General features: G+C 39.9%; 1 protein-coding gene and 1 long non-coding RNA gene across 3 annotated transcripts; one reads left to right on the forward strand and one right to left on the reverse strand.

Moving 5' to 3' along the window:
* Window positions 1-5,812: 5,812 nt before the first annotated feature.
* LOC148426917 (differentially expressed in FDCP 6 homolog) lies at window positions 5,813-26,022 on the reverse strand. The gene is made up of 11 exons (XM_088408479.1): window positions 25,163-26,022; window positions 21,978-22,118; window positions 17,475-17,660; window positions 14,918-15,145; window positions 14,701-14,847; window positions 13,835-13,943; window positions 13,463-13,761; window positions 13,215-13,381; window positions 10,961-11,159; window positions 8,832-8,922; window positions 5,813-6,774 (listed from the first exon to the last, which is right to left on the reverse strand). The coding sequence occupies exons 1-11, from the start codon at window positions 25,256-25,258 to the stop codon at window positions 6,674-6,676; spliced, it is 1,764 nt and encodes a 587-aa protein (XP_088264605.1). The 5' UTR covers window positions 25,259-26,022; the 3' UTR covers window positions 5,813-6,673.
* Window positions 20,385-25,554, forward strand: LOC148426918 (uncharacterized). Of its 2 annotated transcripts, XR_015864867.1 has the most exons (4): window positions 20,385-20,512; window positions 20,812-20,930; window positions 25,082-25,252; window positions 25,338-25,554. It is a non-coding gene; the product is annotated as an uncharacterized LOC148426918 (long non-coding RNA). The 2 variants fall into 2 exon arrangements; XR_015864866.1 differs by having other exon boundaries at window positions 25,082-25,554.
* Window positions 26,023-27,285: the final 1,263 nt, after the last annotated feature.

The following is a 27,285-nucleotide window of genomic DNA, read 5'->3' on the forward strand; positions in this document are numbered from 1 at the left end:
GTCTACGTACCGCCCACCACGTGACGTCACATGTTAGGACCGTTGCCTGCAAATAATAACAACAATCTCATTGTAAAGATGTCATGATTATCTGGAATGACTGACTGTACACATTTGTGTTCTTTTTTTTTTAATTTGTTGAGTTGACAAGGAATCATTGTCAATTGTTAAAAAGATATGTCTTTTTTTTTTTTTTACAACAATTTTCCAAAATTGACAGAATGCACTTCCTCGAAGAAATGTGTCCAGATATTCAGTCTGTTTTAACCCTTTCATTCCCGATTTTTAGTTAAATTCCCACCTCCGTAGATTAGGTTTCAGGCCCTGGATTTTTTTTTCGCCCATCGGTATTATATAATTCTAACAACAATAATAATGATAATAAAAATAGAAACGTGCCAGAGAAGTGAAAATGGTCACCAAAACGTCTAAATTACATAGTGATCAGTGTAAGCTATAGTAATACTGTACACATATATAGAACATAATATCAATAAATTTCCGCAGTAGTACATAGTTGGTTAATTGAGGAGAAATTGAACAACAGAAGCTACCTTGTTGACAGTGGGCTCAGCACTGGCTTGTTGTGTATTGAAAAGTTGCCAAATGCCATTAGAATCTGTAAATGGATGTGTAATGAATCGATGGGATACCATTTTATCTTATTGCTACCTTTCCTATAGCCACTGTCATTTTTTGAAAAGCTGTGGCTGTGGGACACGTTGTCCCAACGGTAGTGAAAGGGTTAAAGTATTAAATACAGAAGCTTGTGTAAAAAATGACTAGTCAAAACATAGCGTTGATTCCAAAGCTAGCGTAATGAATACAAATAAAAATATTTAAATTTTAATACTAAATTAAAATGTAAAAAAAAATATGTTTGCGGTCTAGTGTCATACCTGAATGAAAAAAAATGTTGCCCGTGTGTATGTGTGTGTAACCACAATATAGTACAGTAGTTCAAAATCAATATTTATCAGAATGGAGAAAATACAGTGGGTTAGAGGGGCAGATGATTAAAATAAAATACGAGTAACCTAAAAAAAAATCCACACGATTATTATCTTCAGGCATTTGCACAAACACTAAGGAAATACCGGTTTCAGCCCCGATGAACCTTCTGGCTTGGCTTCTTTCCATTAAAGTCGATCACTGCACGTTGCTCTTCACTGGTGACTTGTATTACGACAGTAAAGCGTCCAAAAACCAACACGTGTAAAAATCGATCGAACAGTTAAAATAGCAGCAGTTCGTAGTCACGTGACACAGCAGTCGGACGGTGCAAGAAAGGTAAAAATGAACACACATGCAATACAGTAATCCCTCGCTGTATCGCGGTTCACTTTTCACGGGTTTGCTGCTTCAAAGATTTTTTTACAGTGTGGATATATATATATATATATATATATATATATATATATATATATATATATATATATATATATATATATATATATATATATATATATATATATACACAGCGCGTTGTGCTCTGAATTCTGAATGGCTCAGGGGCTTTAATGTTGTCTCGAAATAAAATATCGACACTGTACTGTATTGGTTTCTCACTTATCAATTTATTACAAAGGGCAAGAGGACCCAAAAGCTTGCTTTCCTCTCCTGTGTCTCTCCTCCAACTGCCTTGTGCGAACGTGCTAGTAAGCACATTGATTGACAGCTTGGGCTCTGGGAGCCGATCACGTGACTCGTAGGCGTGCCGAGAGCAAACACACACACTATGTCAGGCATGTCCACAGTCCGGCCCGGGGGCCAAATGCGGCCCGTGGTCGATTTCCATCCGGCCCGCAGCCTCTGTAATAAAATCAATAACGTCTGGCCCGCATGGAGAATGAATACATTAGGCAGCAGCGCTGTTATGTGCGTGTGCTAATTGCTGCCATCATAGGCTCAATTAGGAACAGCAAATTAGTATATGAGTAATTGACTGTATGAGCCCCTAACTTTCTAAAATAGCGACAATCAACAAATGGAGGAAAGTTGACTGTGAGGGCCGACGGTTCAAGGATGAGTGGAAATTGGACTATTTCTTCACAACTGTTCCTGCTTCATTTGTAAAGAGACAGTGGCTGTTTTTAAAGAGTTCTATGTGAAGTGACATTACCAAACAAAACATGCTGACATATATGGCAAGATTACAGGTAATGAACGCAGCGAGAAACTTTAACATCTTGAAGCTAGTTTAATCTCACAGCAGCAATATTTCACAACTTTTACCGACACCTGGATAGGGACAGGTCCGAGAGATTCGAGCATTTGGTAAGAAAATGCTACGCTTGTTTGGGTCGACGTATTATTGTGAGAAGACAATCTCGGTTATGAACTTAAATAAGAGCCGTGTGAGGCGCGGCTATCGGACTCTCAATTACAAGACAACTTGCGCATCCATACTACTGCCATAGAGCCACACCTGGCCTTTGTCCTGCACTCCAGATCTTGAGGCTTCATTTTAATTCGATGTCCGGGCATATCCGTTTATAAAATTCTTCTTGCTCAGAAAAAGAAAGAGCCCAACAATTACTCATAACAATGTGCGGGTTCAGGATGAATAGGCATAGCTGGGACTGTGAAATACGTGAGTGATAATGTTTCCAACTTTGTATTACGATATTAAAATGATTGTTTTCAACAAATTTGGGGCTTTAAAACAGGTTTTGATTTTTGGTTTTATTCTATAGTTTAGTATTGCATTGTTAAACAATAAAAAAATAAAGCTGGCTACTTGACGGATTTCACTTTGCACGTGTTATTTTTGGAACGTAACCCCTGCAATAAATGAGGGATTACTGTACACAAAATTAATTAGTTAAAAATACATAGAAAAACAAATGTGTAAATAAAAGCATAGATAAATATGTTGAATAATAAATAAAAAATAATGCCTCTGCAACTCGCTGCTGAACTTCCACATAGGCATACTCCAATCAGTCAGCTCACAACTGCACATCCAGCGGCACCAGAACTGTAAGCACAGGGACTGTGCTGTGTGCTGAGCCCCCTGCTATACACACTCTTCACCTATTACCGTGTCGCCTCCCAAATCAACACCAGCATAATTAAGTATGCAGACAACTACATTCATAGATCGGCCTGATGACTGGTGGGGCTGAGACAGCATACAGGAAAGAGGTGGCAGACCTTGTGGCCTGGTGTCGCAGCAACAATATACACCTAAACACGGACAAAACCAAAAAACTGATCATAGTCCCAAGGCGGCAGATGGAGCAGCACAAACCACCACTATTCATCAATGTGTCCTCTCCACCTCCATCCGAGTCTGTTACGGCAACTGCACAGCACAAGACAGGAAGGCTCCCCAGCGTGTGATCAAGTCCTCACAGTGCATCTTTGGCGCAGCCTTACCCTCACTGCAGGACCTTTACCACACCAGGGTTCTGCGGAGGACAAGGACAAGACAAACCCACAAAACGATCTGTTTGAACTGCTGCCATCAGGCCGACGCTATAGGAGCCTGAGGGCCAGGACTGCCAGGCTGGCAAACAGCTTCTACCCACAAGCTGTCTGGATTCTCAACAAATCCCTCACGCACTAATCTGCCTCTTACTGCATGCATAAAAAATATTTTGTACTACATGATATTTTGCAATATATGATTAGCACCATTGTTTCTGTTTGTTGTTTGTTTATTGCTATTTATTGCTAATTTTTCATTGCTATTTTTTTTCTCAAATATGGACTGTAGTCTGCTGCTCAGGTGAACAGAATAAGAATTTCATTGTGTGGTGTAATAATACTATACATATGACAATAAAAGTCTTGAATCTTGAATCTACTGCTATCTCTTGCCGTTTCCATTCCTTGTTGCTCCTGCACTCTCTAACACCCTACCTGAGCAGATAATGAGAGGACATCCATTCTCTTACTTGATAACGTCAGAGCGAGGAGGAACACCTGGGTACTTCATTTTCACCACTCCCACATACCGCCCATGTAGAGTAAACACACATCCACATTATTTGAGCAGCCATGCATTTTTTACTTTTGATTTAGCACCAGAGCATGGAGAAGAGATTTTACACCTAGTCAGCCAAGTAAACAACATATTTTCATTTAGTCACATAGTTTTGTTGCAGAAAATATCAAAGTGGGGAAAATGTGGTTTGGGCTAGTAAAGACTGCTTTGATGGGCTATTTTTCTACTGCTACTAAGATCTTACATTTCTCGATGTGAAGGACTGTTTACATCTACTTTTGAGTTTCTTGATGTTGTAAAATCACAATTGTGCACATAAGTTTACATACCCTAAGGTTATGTTAGCTTTTTTCCTTGTTATTGTTTCATGGCTGGTCAGCTGTAGAACAATGATGTGAAAAGGGCTTGGCAGCCACACACTAAGTGGCAGTTTCAATAAATGTGTTTCTTTTCCTGATTAGAAATATCGTCACCAAAAAAAACTCATATTTCGAAAGAAATTAAATCGCCAATGTGCTAAAGATAAAATGTCATCATTTATATGCATATATTTCACCGTGGAAAGGACTATGATACAGGTCCTTTAAAAATTTAGCTTTGCTTCTTATCACAATCGAAAAACGGACCCAGGAATGTTGTTGCAGACAGCGGAGGCGAGGTATGCTATTCCAAGGTATACTCTACCATCCAAGAGCTCAAGGGATGGAGCCCAGATGTCCCTAAATGAAAAAAAATAAAATAAATAAAAACAGGGCTTGCAGAAGGGAGGCAGGAAGCGGGAACAAAGCGGAGTTTTTTGTCCCCCACTTATGCACAGACCAATCGCCTTACGAGCAATCTGACATGCCGGCCATTGTATTTGTTCATATATTTTCGCTTTGCCACGTCATCAAAATTAGTAGTTAAAGCTTGTCACGGCAACGTAGAACGATATTGCTCTTACAATGTCACAGTCACTGTCTCAGTCACGGAGTCAGTCACGGAGTCAGTCACGGAGATGCTATTGGCCAGCGTCACGTCAATCACAGAAATGCCGATATGCTATTGGCCGAACGCCTTTATCTAGCTTGATGGCACAGCTGGTCGAGACAGAAGGAAGGAGAGAAAATGAGTGAAAAACGGAAGGAAAGAATGTTGTGAAGACTTTGCAAACTTTATCTGTTAGACATGGCTTCTAAAATTGCAAGTGGCGGTAAAGGAAGAAGTAAGAGGATGATGACATTAGAAACCAAGCAGGAGATAATAAAAAAAATACGAAGGAGGCGCACACATAGTTAACCTTGCTCGTGTGTATGGCCGTAACCGCTCGGCAATCTTCTAAGGGCAAGACTTTCCTTGCCGGGGGACGGACCTCAGTCGACAACAAAATGGAGAGGCTTCTTCTATTATGGATTAAAGAGAAGGAAATCGCTGGTGATATGTTCTAGTTTGAGAAAAGTTCCCATTTAAGAAAATAAATCAATAAATTCTGCGGGTTGGTCTCTGCTCCCCTCCGCCTCCACCCAGCTCAAGTCACGTCGCCCCAAAGGTAAATGTCATTTTTCCTTTGTATATTTATGTTATTTAATTTAACTGTACTGTAGATTATGTTACTAATTTTTAATATGTGTATAAAGTCGTGATGTTTTTACCTAAGGTTTTTGCGCGCGTTGCACGCATTCACTAATTAACATAGGTTTGGATTGCCCGTCATACGAGCAGTTCAAGGTACGAGCGTAGCCGCTGAACGGATTAAGTTCGTAACACAGGGGCCCACTGTATGTATATATATATATATATATATATATATATATATATATATATATATATATATATATATATATATATATATATATATATATATATATACACAGTATACAGTGATCCCCTCTACTTCGCGGTTAATGGGGGTTGTCAACCCCCCGCGAAGTCTGGAACCCGCGAAGTAGGGTATCAGTTCCTAGATTTCTATGTACGCCGTGACTGTGACCTTAATCGACCAATAGCATATTGGCATCTCCGTGACTGAGACCGTGACTGTGACCTTAATCGACCAATAGCATATCGGCATTTCCATGACATGCGAGAAAAGTTGTTTTTGTTGATGCAGCAAAGCCAAAAACATAGTGCGGACACACTGACCGGCATGTTAGATGGTTCGCAAGACGAAAGGTTTGTCCGTAAGAGGGGGACAAAAAAACGCCGCAGTCCACGTCGTAAGATGAAAAGTACATAAAAGTGGGGGTTCGTAAACCGGGGGCCCACTGTATATATATATACCGGTAATCACTTACTTAATTTTTATGACAAAGTGAAAAATGTTTTTTTTTTTTGTTTTGTTTTTTTTACATTTTTAAAATTTATTAAAATGAGAAAACCAAGATGTTGCATTTCCAGTCTTTGCCATGAATTCAAAATTCAGCTCAGATGCACCATGTACATATAATGTAATTAATTGTTTGCAGTTCCATTCATACAAGGCACTGAGGCGTGTTTGGTGTTCGGATCAGATCTCACTGTTACTAAAACTGATACAGTGCATCATCAAAACATTTCGATACTGTCACTTCAGTGTTAAATGCTGGACTACTCCAGTTAAAATACCAACGATTTCTTGGATATGCATCTTGCATGAATCATGCATTTAGGGAAATTTCAGGTCTCTATTAGAAGTGTGGGTGTTATGTTTCTCTAAATCCGCATCACATCTGAGGTCTTCATCAACCTTTAACATTCGTCTTTTCAATCTTCGGTTCCTGAAACCCTTCGAAGATTCAGTCCAGGATCTCTCTGGCTCGGAATCTGGAAGGATGGTAGGGAGCTTCTCAACAAAGGTCTTTTGTCTGCACACAAGTCATATATAGAACAGAAAATAAAAATAATTCAGTTTTTGACATGTGGATATTTGTATGATGAGGATTAAAAAAAAGGACAGAAAGCCCAGTACGTGATGTGTAGACCCTTTTGGTGCACACCGTTTTGACAGCTTATGGTGCAGGAAGTGTTCTATACAGTACATTGCCCCCTTGTTGTAATCCACTCCTAACCAATTAAGTATCTTGTAGGAGTAACCGTGAGCTGATTGACTGATTGTCTAAACCAGTCGATATTGTCCAAGCTGTTGACTGCCTTCAACAAGCAGTCCCCACCTCACATGCGAGAAGGCGTGGAAGGAGCAATACAATCAGTACAAAACACAGCGCTGTTGTAATTAATTGGAATTTTGAGTATAATGTCTGCTTCCTGTTATATGTTTGGTCAACTACAGGCTTCACTCTAGGTCAGTGGTTCTTAACCTGGGTTCGATCGAACCCTAGGGGTTGGTGAGTCAGTCTCAGGGGTTCGGTGGAGCCTCCGCCGCAGAGGTCCACCCCTCAGTCTAGTCTGCAGTTAGTGGGCACAGTCAATGAAAACGGCCTGCTCTGAGATTTCCTACTGGTCCGCTTTGAGGTCGCTGGATAAGCCGCAGGGTGAGACCTCCTTCTCAGTCGGGACCACACACCGTAATTAGCCCGTTATCTCCCGAGCGCCGGTCCATGCAAATAAGCTCCTGCGGCCGTAGATCTAAAGGGTCGATCGCCTTACGGAATCACGACATGGCGGTGGGTAACTGGTACTTTTACCCACATTGTAAAACGGCTGTAAAGGAGTGGACGCGCTGCCAGTGTATCACTTCCTGTTTATTTCGTGCACCAGTAAAAAAAAAAAAACATATTTTATTTTTTACTAAAGAAGGGTTCGGTGAATGAGCATATGAAACTGGTGGGGTTCGGTGCCTCCAACAAGGTTAAGAACCACTGCTCTAGGTTGACGTCAGAGGAGTGCAATTACTGAGGGCACGAAAGATGATGCGTGAAGTAGCAAGGGAACACTTTAATTGTAATTTATTCACCTTCAACATATATTTTATATATTTTTTTATGTCTATGCTATATTACTGTATATACTGTAAACTATCTACCGTATTTTCTGGACTATAAGACGCACCGGTATATAAGCCGCAGCAAGAGAAATTGAGCAAAAAAACTATTTTTGTCACGGATAAGCCGCACTGGACTATAAACCGTAGGTAGTAACATCAGATACTCAAGCAAAAAGATGTTGTATGGAGGTTTTTTAAGTTTTTATAATTATTTTTAAAAAAAAATAATTGCCAGGCAACAGCAACACCCTCTCTTTAACATATTCAACATGCCTGCATTTTTAGCACCAACATATTTATGCGAACATGGATGGATTATTTTCAACATAACACCAACAGAATACTGCAGAGTTAAATAGCAGTTCAAACTCAAAATCCTTTCTTTGAAAGCATGTTCTTCTGTCTCCCAATGTTTAATTGCTAGATTATTTTAGTGAACATACAAACACATAGCAGATAATTCATACATACGATCATAAATATTTAAATACAATCAAATATACCTTATATCAAATTTATACATCACAAACTTTTATACACAATCTTTTTCAATTTAGACATTTTTTTTTTTTTTAATAATTTATTTTTAAAACTTGTTTCAAGTTCAGCCATTGATTCACATCCTTTCAGTTCTGTTTCATGGTTGTTCCATAAATTGAGACCTTGAACAGATACACACATTTTCTTGACCGGTGGATTGTCTCCTGTTGACTAGCAATAAAAAAAACAAAAAAAACAAACAACAAACAAACAAAAAAAACGCAGATAAGCCACACTGGACTATAAACCGCAGGGCCCAAATCATGAAGAAAAAGTCGCAGCTTATAGTCCGAAAAATACGGTACAATGTTTCTTCAAAGTTGGTGATTTGAATGCAAATACATACAGAAAGTGAAATATAGAGTTCAACAGCATACAATGTATTAATTTGTTCCATATGCACTGCTTGTCAGTAGTGTGTATTAAGTACAAACTCACCACCGGGTCCAATGGGTCGCATAAGTCTGTTCATCTGAACATTCCAGTGTTTGACGTTGGTGCTTGCTTGGCGAAGTTTTCTCTGAGCAGCCTGTATATCAGAGGTAAAAGGCATGGGTTAGTGTCTTCAGTGTTTCCACTGCTTAGCATTAGCAAAGAGAGTTCTTAATAATACCTCTTAATAAAAGAGCATTTCTTGAATGTTGGCCAAAATTGTCAACCTCTAAGTAGAGAGTTGCTATGTTTGGTGATTGTGTTGTTATCTTTTGTCATGTTCTGTGCCTTGAGTTGGGTTTGGTTTAATTTCAAGTCTAGTTACTGTTCTTAGTTTATGTTTTCTGGTGTCAATAGCTTTTTAATTTGATTGTGTCCATCTGTCCTCATCAACCTGTTCCCTTGTGTCAGCCAATCCGCTCCCTGCACCAACTGTATCTTGTTCATCGTTGTCTCGCCAGTTTGGGGTGTATTTATTTTCCTGTTTCCTTCCAGTTCTTGTCGGGACATTGTTCTTTCCATCACTGTCAACAGATAGTAGTCTCCCAAGGTTTTCTTCCCTGTTTTGTACAAGTCCTGCATTCTAGTCTTGTTGTCGGTCTTGTTGTTACTTTCAAAGTCATTTTTGATCCCATCCTTTTTGATAGTTTTATTTAACCAGGTTGCTCTAATTACATTACAATTTTGAGCACACCTCGCTCCTCTGCCTCCCTGCATTTTGGGTCCTATCCCAATGCTACCATGCCAGAGCATGACAAGTACCTCGATAACAAATGTCCCACTTCCAATGGGTTTACTATCTGTGGGAGGGCCGAAGGGGGTTGCCTGCATTGTGGGCTTGGGCCGAACGCAGGGACCTTGGAAATCTGATTCCAAGCTTCAAAAACTAGACGGACCCTGAGCCGGTGCGGGCGGTCATGAATTTCTGACTAGGTGACATATGGCAATGTCACGCAAATAGACGTGGTTTCAGCTTCATACTTTGTACCGTCAATAAAATACATTTCATTCATGTCACTCACCACAGTAACAAAGTAATAGGTTTCTTCCTTTTCCTCCAGTTTACTGCTTCCTTTGTAGCATCTGAGTTTTGCCCTGTTTGTTTACTCCAAGGAGAAATCAATACTTAGAAAGCGGCAACATAATGCGGGCGGGATTGTGTATTTCTGCAGCTGGATATTACTTATTTTGCATTCTAATTCATGTTATTCGACCCCCCTCCCCCAATATGGGGTTTGAAAACGAGAAAAACAAAAGTCAACTTGTACATGGAGAAATATGGTAATGTTATTCAAACACAGATATGTGGAGAAAATTGGTCTGTTTTTGAGTTATGCAGCTATTAGTCCCCCCCAAATATGGTGGTTTAAAATGAGGCGAAAAAAATTCGACTTGTACTCGGAGAAATATGTTCAATCAAATTACTAAATTGAAAAAACTAAACATTTTAAAGGGGACCTGTCATGAAAAGTCAACCTTTATGAGCTTTTAATGTTCCAATGTTGATTTCTCACCCTAAGCACCTTGAAGTGTTGTTTTCTTTCACTGATGCATTTCTAAGCATTCCTTGCTTGTTCTGCGCCCTCCGAGCAGAAAAACTTGACGACAGAAGAATTTTGTATCTTCCCTCCACCGCCCCTGTACCAGCCTTGCAAGAATGAGTGCACCTTGACCTTAGTGTGTGAAAAGTGGCGAAAATGTGTCTTTGGGAGGACACAGCCGGACATTCAATGTCAGCCACCCGCTGGCAGATCTATTGTAATGAAAACTGGGTTCCCACGGGGACCGATTTGCGCTGAGGAACATGCATCAGTGAGTGTGATCTTTAAACACTGTTTTGCATTTTAATGTCAGTAAAACGCTAATTTTTGGCTCCTTCGGGCACTCTCTGACCCTCTTGAGGATAAGCGGTCAATATGATGACTCCATGATGTTTCGTAGCCGGCGGCATAGAATAACATCATAAAGTGGGCACGGCAGGCAAACGATGAGAAGCGTACTTCCTGTCTTGTCAGTACCGTAAAATTCATATTTAATTAATAAGAAACTAAACAGACAATGTGACAAATGTGATTATATGCACAAATGTAACTGTGAAAAGTATGAAAAAAAACATACATATATTTTTTGCTCACCACTACATCTTGGTCAACCCTGTGCCTGTTGGCCCGGACCTCCTCAAGCTGCCTCTGTGCCTCATCCAGGGCTAGGGATTTAGCTTCCATCTCCTGTTTTAACTCCTGCTTCTCCCGCTGCGTCTTCAGGATATACTCTTTCTGCTCTTCCTGCAGGGTCATCAGTGCCTTCATTTTCTCCTCCTCTTCAGCAAGTAACCTGCACCCAGACCACAACACCCAAGAACAAAAAGCATCAATAAAGTTTTGTTAGTTTGTTATCCTCCGCAATCGGTCAGGACCACAACAATGATCCATCATATGATCCGTCTGCTATATTATACCAGGGAAAATTACAGTATGAAGTGTTTAGAGCGGACATTCTCAAAGTGGTGTTCGGAAATAATATAAATAGAAAAAAACATTTAAAAAAATGAATTCCAGCCATCCATTTTCTATAGCCGCTTATACTCACTAGGGTTGCAGGCTTACTGGTGCCTATCCCAGCTGACTTTGGACGGGGGACACCCTAAACTAGTTGCCATTCAATTGCAGGGCACACAGGGACAAACAACCATTCACACTCCTAATCACACCTAAAGAAAATTTAGAGGATCCAATACACCTGCCACGCACGTTTTTGGGGTGTGGGAGGAAGCCGGAGTGCCCGGAGAGTGCAAATGTGGGCATGGGGAGAACATGCAAATGCCACACAGGAAAGCCAAAGCGTGGTGGTATTGAACTTGGGTCTCTTAACTGTGTGATGGACGTGCTATCCACTCTCCATCGTGAAATACAATGACATCATGAAATACAGGAAAACACTTAAATAAATGACAGTATCAACCAAGGCCAAGAAAGATTAAAAAAATCAGTTTGGACAAAACGCACTCAACCCGCTTCCTGGCAAACTTGTTAACTCTTTCAGTGCCAAGTGTTTTCACAAAAGGCAATGAGCATTTTCCCTCATTTTTCAAGGCTGACAAAATATTGTGTGCTATGTCTTTGCAAACATGGCGTGGTGACATATGAAAGATTAAGTTCTATTCTTCAATCAGAAAAAAAGTATGTTCCGAGCTTATTCCATTCTTTAGCAATCACTATTTGAAAATAGGTACGTACTGTCTTTTGAACTATAAGTCGCAACTTTTTTCTCATGATTTGAGCCCTGCTCAGTGCAGCTTTTTTTTTTTTTTTTTTTGGCTCGCCTTTAGGACACAGTCCATGGGTATAGGAAATGTGTGTTTCTCTTCAAGGTGTCAATTAATAGGACAACTATAAAATACAACTGAAAAGATGTGAATCTAAACCAATTAAGCAAAGGGAGACAGAAGAAGACACTATGGAAGTACATGTAAAGAGTTTGAGTTTGCCTTTCAATAAAAAGCAAAAGCTAGACTTGACATTCTTCCAACATCCAAATTAAGTAGATGAGCTTAAAACAAAATGAATCACTGCTAATCACAAACCACAATGAATATTGTGTGTTCTGCTCGGCACTAGATTACAATAAACAATCATGTCCACAAGGGAGCACACACAGAATTAGACTGCAATTAGCAGACACGTCCACTAGGAAGTATTATTTTGCTCCAAATATTTTTTTAACCTCCACAGTCCTTCCATCAAACCATCCATTTTCTTATGCGCTTGAAGCAAGCGAGCAAGGTTTTTGCCTTTTTGGGGAATCCAATAACGTATATCTAGCATTTCCTGGCTAAGAGCCAATCACATTGAGACATTGCAAAGTGTGTGTTCGATGATAACAGGCCCTCTTCACTACCCCCATACCCCCCCACGCAAGAGTAAATACATACTCACCTTATCGAAGGAGACATTCACATTTTTACTTTGATTTTCATTTCGGGGTTGGGGTGAGAGATTTTACACAGAGTTGGCCAAGTAAACAGCAACATTTCTTTTGCATCATCATGTCCCACCCCTATTGAACATAAAGTGTATCATTTGATTTTATATATAAAAATGTTAAAAAAAAACATTTCCTACTTTTTCTTATGCAGAAGGGATAATGTAATGTTAGGAACATTTTGAATGGCATTGATCAAATTCTCAACCGATACAGAATCTTACATTGGGCATGTATGAAGACAGATTGTTTCAGAGTACAATGCAAATACTGTAGTGACAACAGTATTTACATTGACTGACAGTGGAGGGTGAAGCCACCTTGTGTGTCATAATTAAACATCAATTATTTTCAGACCAAAGAAAGGAAAGGTTAATGCTCATATTTTCTTGGTGACTATGACTTTACCCTGCCTGAGCAACGCGGAAGGCCTCCTCATCCTGCCTGGCTCCAATCTCCTGCTGCAGAGCCTCCTCTAGACGCTTCTGCATCTCCTCCAACTCGCGGATCCTCTTTCTTTGCCTTTCTGCTTCCTCTTCTTTGAGAGCCATCTCCGCCTGCATGCTGATTCGTACCTTGAGACCAGTACAGCAGGAAGGAAATGTCTTAAAGCCAATTCGCTTTTTGGACATTCTTACCTTTACTGCTATGCTCACCTCCTCGGCCTCCCGCAGCTGCACCTCCAAGGCCTGCTGAAGCTGCTCGTGTTGCTGGCGCCTCCTCTCTTCGTCCTGTTCCAGGAGAACCTGGGCCTGCTTTTGCGCCTCTCTCAAGAGCTCCAGCTCTGCCAGTTCTCTCTCTCGTTCCTCCTGAAGGGACTGGACCCTCTGCAGCTCCTCTTCCTTGGCCCGATGCTTCTTCTGACGCTGCTCACGCTGCTCGTGCCGCTTCAGCTTCAAGTCCTTGTGAAGGGACGTCTTCCCCTCCACGTGCAGTCTGATAGCCGTCTGAAGGGCTGCGGGCAAATGACAGATGAACTTAATGTAATTAAAGACATTTGTTGAATGGATATATTGATTTTAATTGACCTGTTGTCCATTCTTGTCTCTGTTTGGTGTCTGACGAGCTCATCTCATATGTTTTGGAGAGCGTTTTTAGACAAAACATGCACCTTTTACCATCGCGGTCTTGGAGCACCTTAAAGCCAGACAGCAGGCAAAAGATTATAGCAGGATAATACAACATGGTACTGTGCTTTTGGAAATGAACTTCCCAACACCATTGTCAGGTTCATCTGACAATTATGCATATTTGACATATAAATTATATATATCTCTTGATCCCTATATTTATTTCAGCGGTTTCTTAAGTATTGTGAGAAATCAATAACATGATCAGGGTCTTTACATAAACTTGTAGCCCTTTGTGTTACTCAGTACCAAAGAAGTAGTTCTCAGTTTCTAAAAGGTTGGTGACCCCTGCTTTACATGACTCTGAAAAGATTGATGACTGTTCTCATTATAACTGCCTGTCCTACAACTACAGAGTTTCATATATCATGTGTCCAAATTTGTCTAAATTTCATGTGTCACATACACTACAAGTGAAACAAAGTATTGTTGGGGCAGCCCGCCCCCCCCCCCCCCCCCCCCCAAAAAAAAAAACATATTTAATTAGGGAATTAAAAACGTGTATTTTGCATTTCCTGGCCAAGAGCCAATCAGATAAAATTGGCAAATTTGGCCTGCATTCATTGGTTACTTCAAACGCATCCCAGAATTCTCTTATCACCAAGAAGTGAAACCAGGACTAAGACAGGGAGCAACTACAAATACTGTAAATCTCTACTGAAGTCAGCTGTGTTATACACGTCGGACACCATCAGTGACTAGGAGCCCAAAAGTTGATGGCAATCCAGCCAATATTTGATTGCAAAAACTACTGCTGCTTTCACCTCGACACAGCAGTTGCCATCCAAAGCAATGTTGCCCTGGCATTCCTTGCGGTCCTCCCCAGTGTAGTAGAACAGGTTGCCTGGCCTCAAAGTGAACCAGCGCTCCTTCCAGTTTCTCCTGAGTTGGCCTCGCTTCCACAAATAACCCTGCAACACACATTTGGTCAAGACACAAAGTGTAGCATTTCAGGAAGCAGACCATGCACGTGACTCCTACTTCTTTAAGTACGCCGCCAACTATCTCTCTGTAGACATCTTCTATAGCCATGCTGATGACACCCATTTCACTGCCTCTGACCAGCTTTCCTGCATCCATCATCTCTAAGAAATCCCAAACAGTGATGCCTCGCTGCCTAACTGCATCCTGGGAGAATAAGTCCTCCAGTTCCACACAATTGAGCTCAATGCTCATTGCTGTGCATATCTTCTTGAGCAGGTACTCCACCTGTGGGGGGTTGGAAAAAAAAAGATACTCCGAGATTAATAACATCATTATTTTGAATTCTAGCAATGTTTTTACTTTCACTCAAATTGCTTTGAACTACCTTTATTTTTTTCTTTGGTACACCAAAAATACAGATTGTAAATGTGGCCCAATGCGTGTTTAGTCATTTTACAAAAATAACACTACAACACAGATTTGCGTTGTATGGTCACATCCACTTGCCATACCTCACAGCTGTGTAAGGCAAGCGGATAAGATTATTCAATGCTAATCTGTTTGTTTTGAATGCTAGAAGCTAGTGCTGATATCGTGTCTTAAATGTGTATTGCAATATATTGTGACACAGCAAAGGCATATAGCGTTTTGTATTGCGATATATTGGGCAATGTTTGTCAAAAAAAAAAAATCTTTTATTCTTCTTCAGAAGCTACACATCATTGACATCTATGATTGACCACACATTAAACATTCTTTTAAAAAAAGCAGTATGTCCACATTTTTTTAAAATTTGAAGCATGGCCATAATAATAATGATAAGTGATAATACCCTTTCAGAGGGCACTGATGTGGCAGGAATACAGAGGTAGCACTTAGCCACACGTGCCAGCACGAGCTATTTCAACCGTAAACGAAACAGATCGGTGACGTAACTCGCGTTGAAAAAAAAACACAGACAAAAACCAAGGACAAAGCTACTGTTATAATTTAACAAATACTGCGAAACAAATGCATACTGAGTTTTTTCGTCCTTTCTTTACGGTATTTTCCCCGTTGTATTTGTATTGTTTTGTCTCCATCTGCAGGCGATTTTAGGTAATTGCACTTATTTTCTGTTGCCGTCAATGCCTCCATGCAACGCGTCACTACAATGCTGGTCTGCTATTGGTCGGCGTCTCGATTCCCCAAAATACTGGTCGACTGTTGATCAGCATGATAGGTCACAAAGATACTGGTCTGCTATTGGTCGGCGCACGGGGTCACAAAGATGGCTGCCTAAAGGCTTGATCTCGTGTGAGAGTGCTTTCAATATTGTATTTATTATGCATTTTATTTAATTCAAACTTGAATTGGTTATATATGAGTCCCAAGATTGCTGGTGATGTTAAAGAGAGAAGTAAGAAGATGATTTATATGGAAAGGAAGTTGGAGATAATCAAGAAATATGAAGAAAACTAAGCTATCTTAGCCTAGGCTACCCTTAATAGGGAATATGGGAATACAAGCGTCACTCAAAGGTAAATAAACTTTTTATATTTTTTTTATTTATGAGGTAATTTAATTGTATGTATGTATGTATGTATGTATGTATGTATGTATGTATGTATGTATGTATGTATGTATGTATGTATGTATGTATATTATATATAAGTAGCATTTACTATTCTGTTTTGATACCAATTTTTAATAAGTATATACAGTTTTGAAGTTTTTATCTGGGGTATTACACGCTAATTAACATAGGTTTAGATTGCCCGCCATACGGTGAATTCGCGTTACGATCCCAACCGCAGGTATATATCTATAATTTGTCATAATTACAAGTATTATGACTTTTGATGACTTTTGTATTATGGGAGTCCAGACTGAACCAATCATCAAAGTCATTGAAAGGCTTATGAATGTTATAAGTTTCCTGCTTGCACCCCTCGGTTGCTTTTAGGGTGTCAAGACAAAAATTTCTATGGCGCCCCTTTCACTGTTTGCCATTGAAAGGATTATTGCAAAAATCGGGGGAATGCATGATAAAACGTCAGGTTTTCAATATAACCAAAATGTTGAATGGCATAGCATGGGCTAAATTGGACACCTATCGGGTGTACCTCTTGACCTTCTGTTTGCAAGCATTTAGAAGGGCAGTCAACATGGCATATTGAAAGTCGTCATGTTTTGACAATCAATGCAATATTTTAGCCTCCTTGTTTGTGTGTTTCTGTGTGCTCTGTGATTGGCTAGCAACCAATCTGGAGTGAGCCCTGCCTATAGCCTGAAGATGTCTGGGATAGGCACCAGTAAGGCCACTCTACCACTTGAGCCATAACACTCGTACGACATACAAGTATACTTCTGGTGCCTTCAAAAGGTCATTTTACAATGTATGCAAAACCCTTGTAAGCATCGACTGCTTATTATTAAGTTTTTTTCTGAAACATAACAATATACAGTATAACACAGCTACACAACAAGCATCACTTTACGTGCTTTAAATAAAAATATTGAATGAATACGGAACACAATAAAGTTTAGCATGTTGCACACCAAAAGGTCCACACACCTTCAACAACCAATCAAGTTTCTCACTTGGCCCCACCCAGCTCTGTTTTAGACCCACCTCATCAGGGACCATCACCAAAGGGTACTTGTCCTCCGACAGATAGTTGAAAAGACACCAAAGTCGAAATGCATCCCGCTCTTCCAGAACTGCGTTTGAACCCTTATTGGGTTTGTAGTTTTTCTTGGCTGTCAGAGTCCAACACAGCTCATCCACGTCTTCCTTGTTGAAGGACCCTTCAACTACCTACAAAAAAAGATCTTGTTGTTATATATATATATATATATATATATATATATATATATATATATATATATATATATATATAAGGAATTAAAAATAAAAAATATATATATATATATTATTTTAATTACTTTGAAGCAATTGACTGCCCTATCTATGGAAGGTCGCTCAGCCACTTCAGTAGAAATCTTTAAATCCTGACTAAAAACACATTTATGCATGCAAGCATTTAGTTAATGGGTCTGTCTGATTGCAGCGTTCCTCTTCTTTTCCTGCCCCCTTCTCCCGGCTCGGAGAGGGGGCTAGATGGTGAGAGATGATGTAAACGCCACCATTGGACCCTGTGCTAATCGACCATTGCAGGTTGTGAGATCGACCACCTGCGGCATTTTTTTTTGTTTTGTTTTTTTGGGGGGATTGACCACCTGGCTGGATTGCGGGGAGGTTCCTGCCCAATGGCTTTGTCTGCTGTCATTAATGTCTCTGCACTGGACATTTCCTGCCCAATATGGCTCAATATGTTTCTGTAACCTGTATTGTGTATCTGTATTTGTCTGTATTTGGTACACGCAGCATCGTCTTCAACCTGTTGAGCCTGGAAGGGGGCTCCTCCCACCTGTGATCCCTTCTGAACGTTTCTGATTTTCCACAAATTGGGGTTTTTGAGTTTTTCCTGCCCCTTCTGGGATGATCTGAGCAGGGTTGTTTAGCTGTTGTGTACTTATGATGGAAAGAAGTCTCTGTACGACTTCTCTTTACCAATAGAAGTCCTGATATGACTTCTTTTCACCAGTGAAGCCCTTTGAGACTTCGGTGATTCAGGGCTATACAAAAATAATTGGATTTAATTTGATTTGAAAGCGATTCCAGTTAATAGTCTAAGGTTTCAGTAGCTTTGCAGACAAACATGAAAGCCAGTTGGCTTGTATTTTTGTTGGCAAGGGAGGCGTGTCAGATTGACGGACGTCTGGCGGACATTTGATGTAATGTCTAGTCCAGGCATGTCCAAAGCCGGTCCTCGAGGGCCACCTATCCTGCATGTTTTTGATGTTTCCGTCATCCAATGCAGCTGATTCAAGTGATCAGGTTTGTTGTCAGGCTTCCGCTGAGCTTGCTGATAAGCTGATCATTTGAATCAGGTGTGGTAGGAGGACAGATACCTCCAAAACATGCCAGATAGGCGGCCCTCGAGGACTTGGTTTGGACATGCCTGGCCTAGTCTATTCCAACGATGAAAACAATGGATGAAAACTACATGCAACAAAATGGAGAGATGTATTGTACTAAATTACTAATCAGAGCAAACTTTTTTTTTCCTTATCATAATCAATTTAAAGAAAACAACAATCCTATCACAGCAAAGCTTCTAAATATTGACTATTGAAGGCTGATTTTGAAGGCAGCTCCAAAAAATGACTTTGCATGACTGACCCTTTAACCTGAAGATAGCACCACACGTTTTTTGGCCTGAACTCAATTCTCTAAAACAGTGTTCTCAACCTTTTTACAGTGATGCGAAATATGTTTTTATCCAAGTACCCCTGAACCAATGCGGAGCCTTTTTGGGTTTAAAATAAATAAATAAATAATAAATTAAAACATGCCACCAGTGTTTGACTTATTAAACTGTAGAACGCTTCAAACATTTGTGTCATGTTTGGTTGGGTTTTTTTTTTTTTTTTGAGGTTGTGTGGGGTTTTGTTCACGTTCTTAAGTTCATCCTTATGCTGCCTTGCATCTGCCTTTCCTGTCTGTGTCTCGTTAATTTTATTTTGTCCACCTGCCTGTTTACCTGCCCTCCTCGTGTCATTCAATAGCTTCCCATGCCTTTTGTCTCTCTCCAGCTGTTTTGCGTTTCCTCGTGCAGTGTGAAGTTTATTTAAGTGCCCAGTTTTTATTCATTTCTCGTCTGGTCATTGCTTGCTTTTTTTTTATTTTTTATTATTAATCAATCTATTTATTTATTTTTGGTCCTTGCTGTTATGCTGTCACCTTGCCATTCTCAGTGAGTTCATTCTTAGTTCCTAGTTCTGTTGGCCTCTTGTCTGTTATTTGGCTACTTGTTCCTGCCTTGTTTTATTATTAAACCTTCATTTTTGAGCCAGTCACTCTCAGTTTTCCTGCATATTTGGGTCCCCCTCCTTCCTTGCCTCCACACGCCATGCCCCGTTGCAATAACTGTGACAATTTGCAATTTTCAACAAAAAATAATCAACATAAAGAGTCCTCTTTTGGATCATAGAAGAGATCTGTTATGCAAAGAAATTATTCATAAATATTTGTCTACCAAAAAAAAAAAAAAATCAAAAAAAGTGTCAGACCTGTTCACACAAAAATATTTGTCCACAGAAAAATATTAAACATAAAGCGTCATCTTTTGGATCACAGTAGAGATCTGTTTACAAAAATAAACCAGGAACTTAATTATTGAGTACTTGTCCACAAAAATAATCAACAGAAAGTGTCAGACCTGTTCTCAAAAAGAAATTATGAGGAAAAAAGTCGCGGCTTATAGTCCGAAAAATACAGTATTTTTTTTTTCTTCTATCATTTGTCTTTTTTTTTTTCTTTTGACATCCTGTTCAACTCAGCTGCATCATTTGTTATTGCAGCAGCATATGGAAAAACTAGTTTATTGCAGCCTGCTCAATCAAAAGATATTTTGAAATTGGTAAGTGTTCTGGAGCAGTTAAAACAGTTAGACTTGAGCCTTGGTTTTCGTTTTTTGGCGCCGCCTCTGGCCGCTGTTGGGAGTGCATTTCTGAAGGGGAGGGGGAGGTGTTCCAGTTGGGAGCAGTTATGTCGATGCCACACGTTTGTTGTCCGTCCTTACGAGAGCTGGCCCACGAGTGTCTGTCAGTCGTTTTCTTTAGTGGAATATTATTTACCCTAATATGCCCATGGTTGGTCATTCGTGTCACTATAGCTAATAAGCTGGCTAATGTTAGTTTATATCAGCATGTTAAACGGTGCTGCCTTTGAATGTGTTGGCTTGTTAGCATTTTCGCATTAGCCTATTAGCATTTCATATTGAAGAGAACATTATTTGTGGTTGTATGTTTGATTTAATCTTCACAGTTGTCTACATTGTCTACATTTGGTAAGATGTGATTTTTGCATATGTATTCTTACGTTTGGTATATATTCTTTGCAGTTTTACAAAATTAAAACGAGTGAGAACGACACAACTATTAAAGAAGTTGCCCTCATTTTGCTGTTCGCTGTCTGTCTACCTTGACGAAAACCACCTTAGCATCTTGGGAGGACAGAACAGTAAGTTTATATCAGCAATTATTTTTTTATTTTGAAAATTTTGCAAAAATCAGATCTTGTTCTCGTGAACTCTCGTGGAATCTCGTGAGATATCTCGTCTTGTGGAATTTGTATCTCATCCCATGGCTATTGTACAGTGTATATACCTTACAAAAATGTACACAAATTACGTTAAGTCAATCATATAACTAAATTACAAATGCTATTCATTTCAAAACAAAATGTTTATTAGCTAAACATATCAAACAATAAGATATTATTGCATATGCTAACATAAACCAAATGGAAATACCTTGCACAAAAGAAAATGCTAAGGAGCTAAATGCATACAAGGCAGCACTATATAACTAACATTAGCTCGCATGTTATCCACAGTCGCAAGTTGTTGGATCAACTAATGTTGGGCTTATTATCATAAGCGACAACTTTCTCGCGAAGCAGATACACGTTGGCCAGATTTTACAGAGACAGAAGAACGTGTCTCACCGACACTGAAGCTACGCCGTCCTTCCTCACTACAAAATGTAATAACGGCAGCCATGGGCAGCGCCAAAAAACAAATATCCAGACACACCAACCACAGCTCTATTACTGTCAAAGGATGAACTAAATCAGTTCCAAAAGTCATTATTTCGGTTGTGGCCCATACGGCCAGATACCAGCTGATCCATCGACTGGTCCCAGGCCACGGACCGGCTGTTGGGAACCTCTTATGTACTGTGCAACCCCTGGCCATCTCTGGTCACTCACTGGCCATCCCTTTGGCAACCCCAAGAAGTTGGAATAAATTGTGCTTTCTAGAATTTAACTGCCATTTTATACATATGTGCAGTATTCTTAGACTCTGATATCATCCAAAGTTCATTACATTAACTGCATATTAATATTGAAAATATATTTGTTAAAATAAATGTATTTGCATTATTTTATGAAACCCTTACTGTGCATGGTATGATAAAAATAACCTGGCCACTCCCCATTGAAAATTTCGGGTTTCACCCTTCCATATTGTAATGACGCTATGGAATATTACTGTAATGAAATCACCTTGTCCAGAATGTATTTGTTGAGGTAGGGCATGTAACCTTGACTGGAGACCGGACCATCATCGTCATCGCGGAAGTGCTCCTCCAAAGCAACTGGGTCATGTGGGATGCACAATACTGTGCAAAGATTGTGCGATAAAACCTGCAAATGCACAAGGTTGATATTTTCAAACACAAACACTGCTTAAGACAAGTGCAAGGACAAATCAGATTGAGTATCACTAATAAAATATATAACACTGATAAATACTTCACAAAAACAAAAAGCAGCGGTGTTAGCATAGTAGGAATTTTTAACCATACCAGTTGAACCAATAGCATGCAATGGAAGATATTATGTGATGTTATTCAGCCCATCAGACATAGATAACATTCGGCACGCTGTGGACAGTGGATATGACGAAACATGATACAAAATATCAAGAAAAAGATGTAGCTTCCACATTTGAATGTAAGTATAGTGACTATTTTTGGAAAAAGGTAGTTTTGCTATTTGCGGTGTATAATCTGACAATGTTTAAAAGTAAAGGATGCCTCGAACCATTAGCAAAGTTTTTGGTCTGCTTTACAAGTCTCAGTTAAGCATATGTGAAATATGTGGAAATTGCTGATGACAATGGGCTAACCCACCGTCACAAAGTCCTCATACTTTATTATTTCATTTATTTGTGTTGGATAACCTAATTACCTTTAAGCTAATAGGATTCTATACATAGGAAATATGATTTATATATGTAAAACGTTCATTTGATGTGCTATTATTAGAAAACTTTCTTAAAATACCACCTAAATCATAGATCTTAAACGCCAGTCCTCAAGGGCAGCGATCCTGCATGTTTTCAGTGCTGCTCTCTGAATTCTCTCTTAATCTCTCTGATTCAAATTACAGTATTGGGATAATTCTCAAGCTCCTGCAGAGTGTGATGATGAGCTAATAACGTGAATCAGGTGTGTTTACGACAGAAGCATCGAAAACATTCAGGATTGCGGCCCCCGAGGACTGGAGTTTGAGACCTATGACCTAAATCAGGGGTGTCCAAAGTCGGTCCTCGAGGGCCGCTGTCCTACATGTTTTCCAGGTTTCTTTTCCTGACACACCTGATTCAAATGATCAGCTCATCAGCACGTTCAGCAGAAACCTGATAACGATCCTGATCATTTGAATCAGGTGTGTCAGGAAAAGAAACCTGGAAAACAAGCAGGACAGCGGCCCTCGAGGACCAACTTTGGACACCCCTGACCTAAATAGTTTGCTCAGAGGGAGGAGATAAAGGGGTAATTAAAGGGGTTCTGAAGTCCATTTTGGAGAGGGGGAGTGCCCCGACAGAATACATGCTATTTTAGCTATTTTCCCTTCTTGTAAATACTTTTTGGGGGAATTCCTGCAAACACTTTGATCTATTTTGCTTTTTTTTTTGTCACTTTGTGTATTTCTTCCACTGTCTCGTGGGTGTTGTGGGAAAATTAAATACTAATTCATTGAAATCTACTCGGCCGCGCCATTGTTTTACTCTGTTTTTTCCATGAACCCCTGACACTGAAGTGCCATTAATAATTGGCTGATGGACAGACGGACCGGTGATTACAGCTTGCGTAAACCTCCGAAAACAATGGCCCAATTACGACAAGAGGAGTCTACGTACCACCGGGGCTGTAAATTGATCATGATGGACCGATCAATGCTTGAGATTTTCAATTGTGGACAGGGGGTCTCAGCATTAACAATAAGCTACTAGAGGCCCTCAGCTTGCTTGAGTCTCAAAAATCAGGCTGCCTCCTCAAAATGTACAAAAGTGTACACAAATTACATTATGTCAATCATAAAACTGACTTTCAAATGCTATTCATTTCATTACAAAAAGTTAATTAAATGCAAATGAGTTATCAATGCAAAACATTTGCATTTGCAAACATATAGCAAAGGGAAATACCTGGCACTGTGGCACAAACGAAAACGCTAACGAGGTAGCACTACATAACATGCTGAAGATATCTAATATTAGCTAGCACGTTATCCACAGTCACAAGTTGTGGGATCAGTAAATAAACTAATTTGGGGCATATTATCATCAATTACAACATTCTTACAAGAAAGTACAACTTACAGACACTCTTGGACCAGATTTCACAGAGACAGAACAACGTGTGCGTCATTGGCTGCTCTCAACTGAAGCCACACCATCCTTCCTCACTACAAAATGTACTATCAATAGCGGCCAGAGACGGCGCCAAATAACAAAGCTCAAACCGAACAAAGCACAAATGAACAAACTGTTCAAAACATTATTTCGGGTGCGCCCTATGCGGCCCGGTACCAGTTGATCCACAGACCAGTGGATGGGGATCTTTGCTGTAAATGACAGACCAGAGGTAAAAAAACAACAAACAAAAAAACTGCTAAAACACACAGACGACTCATTATGGAGGAACACATAACATGTTCAACAATATGTACAACATGCCACAAGGGAACATGTAATTAACCACTTTATCACCATTCGTATTTCATTATTATTTTCACTGTAAAATAATGTTTTTCTTTTTTAATTTGATAAGAGTTCCATGAGTGTTTCACCTGAAAGTATTGTGCAACATGCAGCAAGGCCTCAATTTCCCCAACCACATCCTGTCTCAAGTCTGCTCTCAAGAAAAAAAGTATCAAGCTAACAGTTGCGAGCAGAAGTGCACAGTGCCTCCGTCGTACACTGGCTTCATGCGTGTGAATCCTGTCATGGGGCTGAGGACGATGGAGGTTGTTGCAGTGACATAATCACCATGAGGTCAAGCAAAAACACAGAGGCTGCATTGAAAACAGAGAACAATAACCAACATGTTTCCATGTTGTCTGACTTCAATGTACACACTAGTTGTGTTGTTTACTCAATTCAAAAAGCTGCTCTGACTGGTCCAGTGCCACAGGACCACTTTGTAAATGCACATTGTTTGGAGATGTTCTCTTTTGTCCTATTCCCACAAAGTAGGCACATACTAAAATTATGTTTTCTGACAGTGTTTTCAAAAAGTAAAACGTATACAAAAGCTAAAACCTGCGAGGTAAATTATTGGTATTCAAGTACTGTAATGCAATGCCAATTTCTATTTTAGGAGGTTGAGAAGGAGGAACTGGAAAATTGAATAGATTCTCTTAAATGAGAAAATACTGATCCAGGACAACAAGTCACTCACCTTTAGCTGAGACTTGGAGACCTTTCCACTCCTCTCCAAATCCAGTGCTGTGAAGCCGTACCAGATGGACTTAAGTAGCTCAGATCGCAGGTCCATGTCTGCATGCACCAGCGAGCGTCTCTGTTTCCTCTAACTCTACAGTCTCGTTCTTCCTTCCGCTGATTTTGGGTGACAGGCACACACCCGCGCCTTCTGCGTCGCGGTGCGGTCACGGCCGCAGATGCATAAGGATGTTGACCTCATCTTTCTGACAGCGACATCTGCTGGATATCGGCAGTACCTAAAGGAGACTTGTTGGGGAGGAGGTGGAGTCTGCAAGGTTTCCGACAGCAGTGGTTCTCACAAGGGGTCCGCGGACCCCCAGGGGTCTGTGGCCTGCCTGCAAGGTGTCCATTAATAAATAATATAAATTCTCTCTGCAGCATTCATTTTATAAAAATTAACCCAGTTTGTAGAAGAAGGCATGCAATTAGAAGCAGAGAAGTAACAAATATACTTGTCAACTTAAATATGTTTCCAAACAAAAAGGGCACTTATGTTTAGCTTAAATCAGGGGTGTCAAACTCATTTTTATTGTGAGCCGCATTGTATTTCTAATTTCTGTCAGAGTGCCGGTATGACCGTGAAGTCAAATAAATTTTAAGCGTGTTTGTCAAACACTTAGTTTTAAAATTTAGAGGCCGGTAAAAATTGTTCAAAAGAGAGATTGGAAATAAATAAAAGATTGTTTTTTTTCTCCTCATTTTTAAAAAAATTGACGACAACTTGCAAGTTTGGTATTTTAGTCAGAAAGTCAAATTTGCATTTCTGAGCCACATAAACTGATGTGACGGGCCAGATCTTGCCCCCAGGCCTTGAGTTTGACACCTGTGGCTTAAATTTTTTTGTTTAGTTTCTGCAAACATTTACTATGGGGTCCTTGAAAAATTTACTCTCTAAAAGGGTCCCTGACCCCCAAAAAATTGACAACCTCTAACTACATTTTGAAAAAATGTAGTTAGGGGTTGTCAATTTTTTAACTACATTTTGAAAAAATGTAGTTAGTAAAAATGTAGTTAGTAGCAAAATCAAAGTGCCAGAAAAATGAATCTTTTTCTCAGTTTGTTTGGCTCATTTTTTTGAACGTTGAAATAGACACGGCCTTCTCAAAATAGTGGACAACCCTCTAAACCATGATTGTCAAACACATTTTAATTGTGGGCCAAATTGTACTTCTATTTTTTTTGACGGAGGGCTACTATGGCTGTGAAGTCAAATTTTAAGGACCTTCTATGAGCCTATAGAAGTGGCTGCAGGAGTTTTGCAGGACGCTCACTTTGTAAAGTTCTCAGGCACTTGGGTATTGTAGGAATGGCAAAGAGCAAGACCATTAGTTCCGCAAGTGAGGCCACAGAAAAGGCCACCCGCAGGCTGTGGATAAAGAGGCCCGATCTGTGGTTTTCTGCTGGGACGCAAGTCAGGGCCTGATCACGTCCGGCCGGGTCTCCTGGGCGAGGGTGTATGATGTTGTGAGACCCGAACACCCAGTGACCCCAGGATACATCACTGATGATGCGTTCCAGTTCATCCTTGAGGTATTTCTTGCAGTTTGGTGTGATGTCACAAATTGACCTTGTTTTGAAATCTGGAGCCAGTAAAACTGTTCACAAGGAGGTAACAAAAAAAACTTGTTGTTTCCTTTTAAAAAAAAATATGTTTTTGAAGTTGGAGACAACTTGCAAACTTGGTATTTTAGTCACAACGTTGAAGTATAATTAGCAATTCATGGGCCATTTAAAATCATGTGGCAGGCCGGATTTGGACCCCGTGCTTTGAGTTTGACACCTGTGCTCTAAATTACCTTGTAATGTGTTCAAAAGATACGGAATGTAATTTCACATTGATTTTACCAAACTGCAAATGTCAGTTTATGTCTCAATGCAGCTTTACAAATTAATACGTATAAGTAGCCGGCAATGAGTGCACTCTGCCTACATTTAGCACATTTTCCAAATAAATACACATACATCTTGCTGATCTAAATGTATTAGTTGATTATCAAATGGCTGCTCTTCCCAAAAAATGTCAGCATGATTTAATTGTAGTCAGGGGTGTCCAAGCATTTTCCTCTGAGGGACACAGAA

This window comes from Hippichthys cyanospilos, chromosome 2, assembly GCF_059441005.1.
Source record: "Hippichthys cyanospilos isolate Australia breed blue-spotted pipefish chromosome 2, RoL_Hcya_1.0, whole genome shotgun sequence".
Classification (NCBI taxonomy): Eukaryota; Metazoa; Chordata; class Actinopteri; order Syngnathiformes; family Syngnathidae; genus Hippichthys; species Hippichthys cyanospilos.

Excerpts from the sequence above, each read along its gene's own strand:
- LOC148426917 (XM_088408479.1), bottom strand. The coding sequence starts at position 25,258 with ATGGACCTGCGATCTGAGCTACTTAAGTCCATCTGGTACGGCTTCACA. Across the intron at positions 13,382-13,462 it reads AGCTGCGGGAGGCCGAGGAG|GTACGAATCAGCATGCAGGC; the intron begins GTGAGCATAGCA and ends ACTGGTCTCAAG. Across the intron at positions 6,775-8,831 it reads GCGACCCATTGGACCCGGTG|ACAAAAGACCTTTGTTGAGA; the intron begins GTGAGTTTGTAC and ends ACTTGTGTGCAG.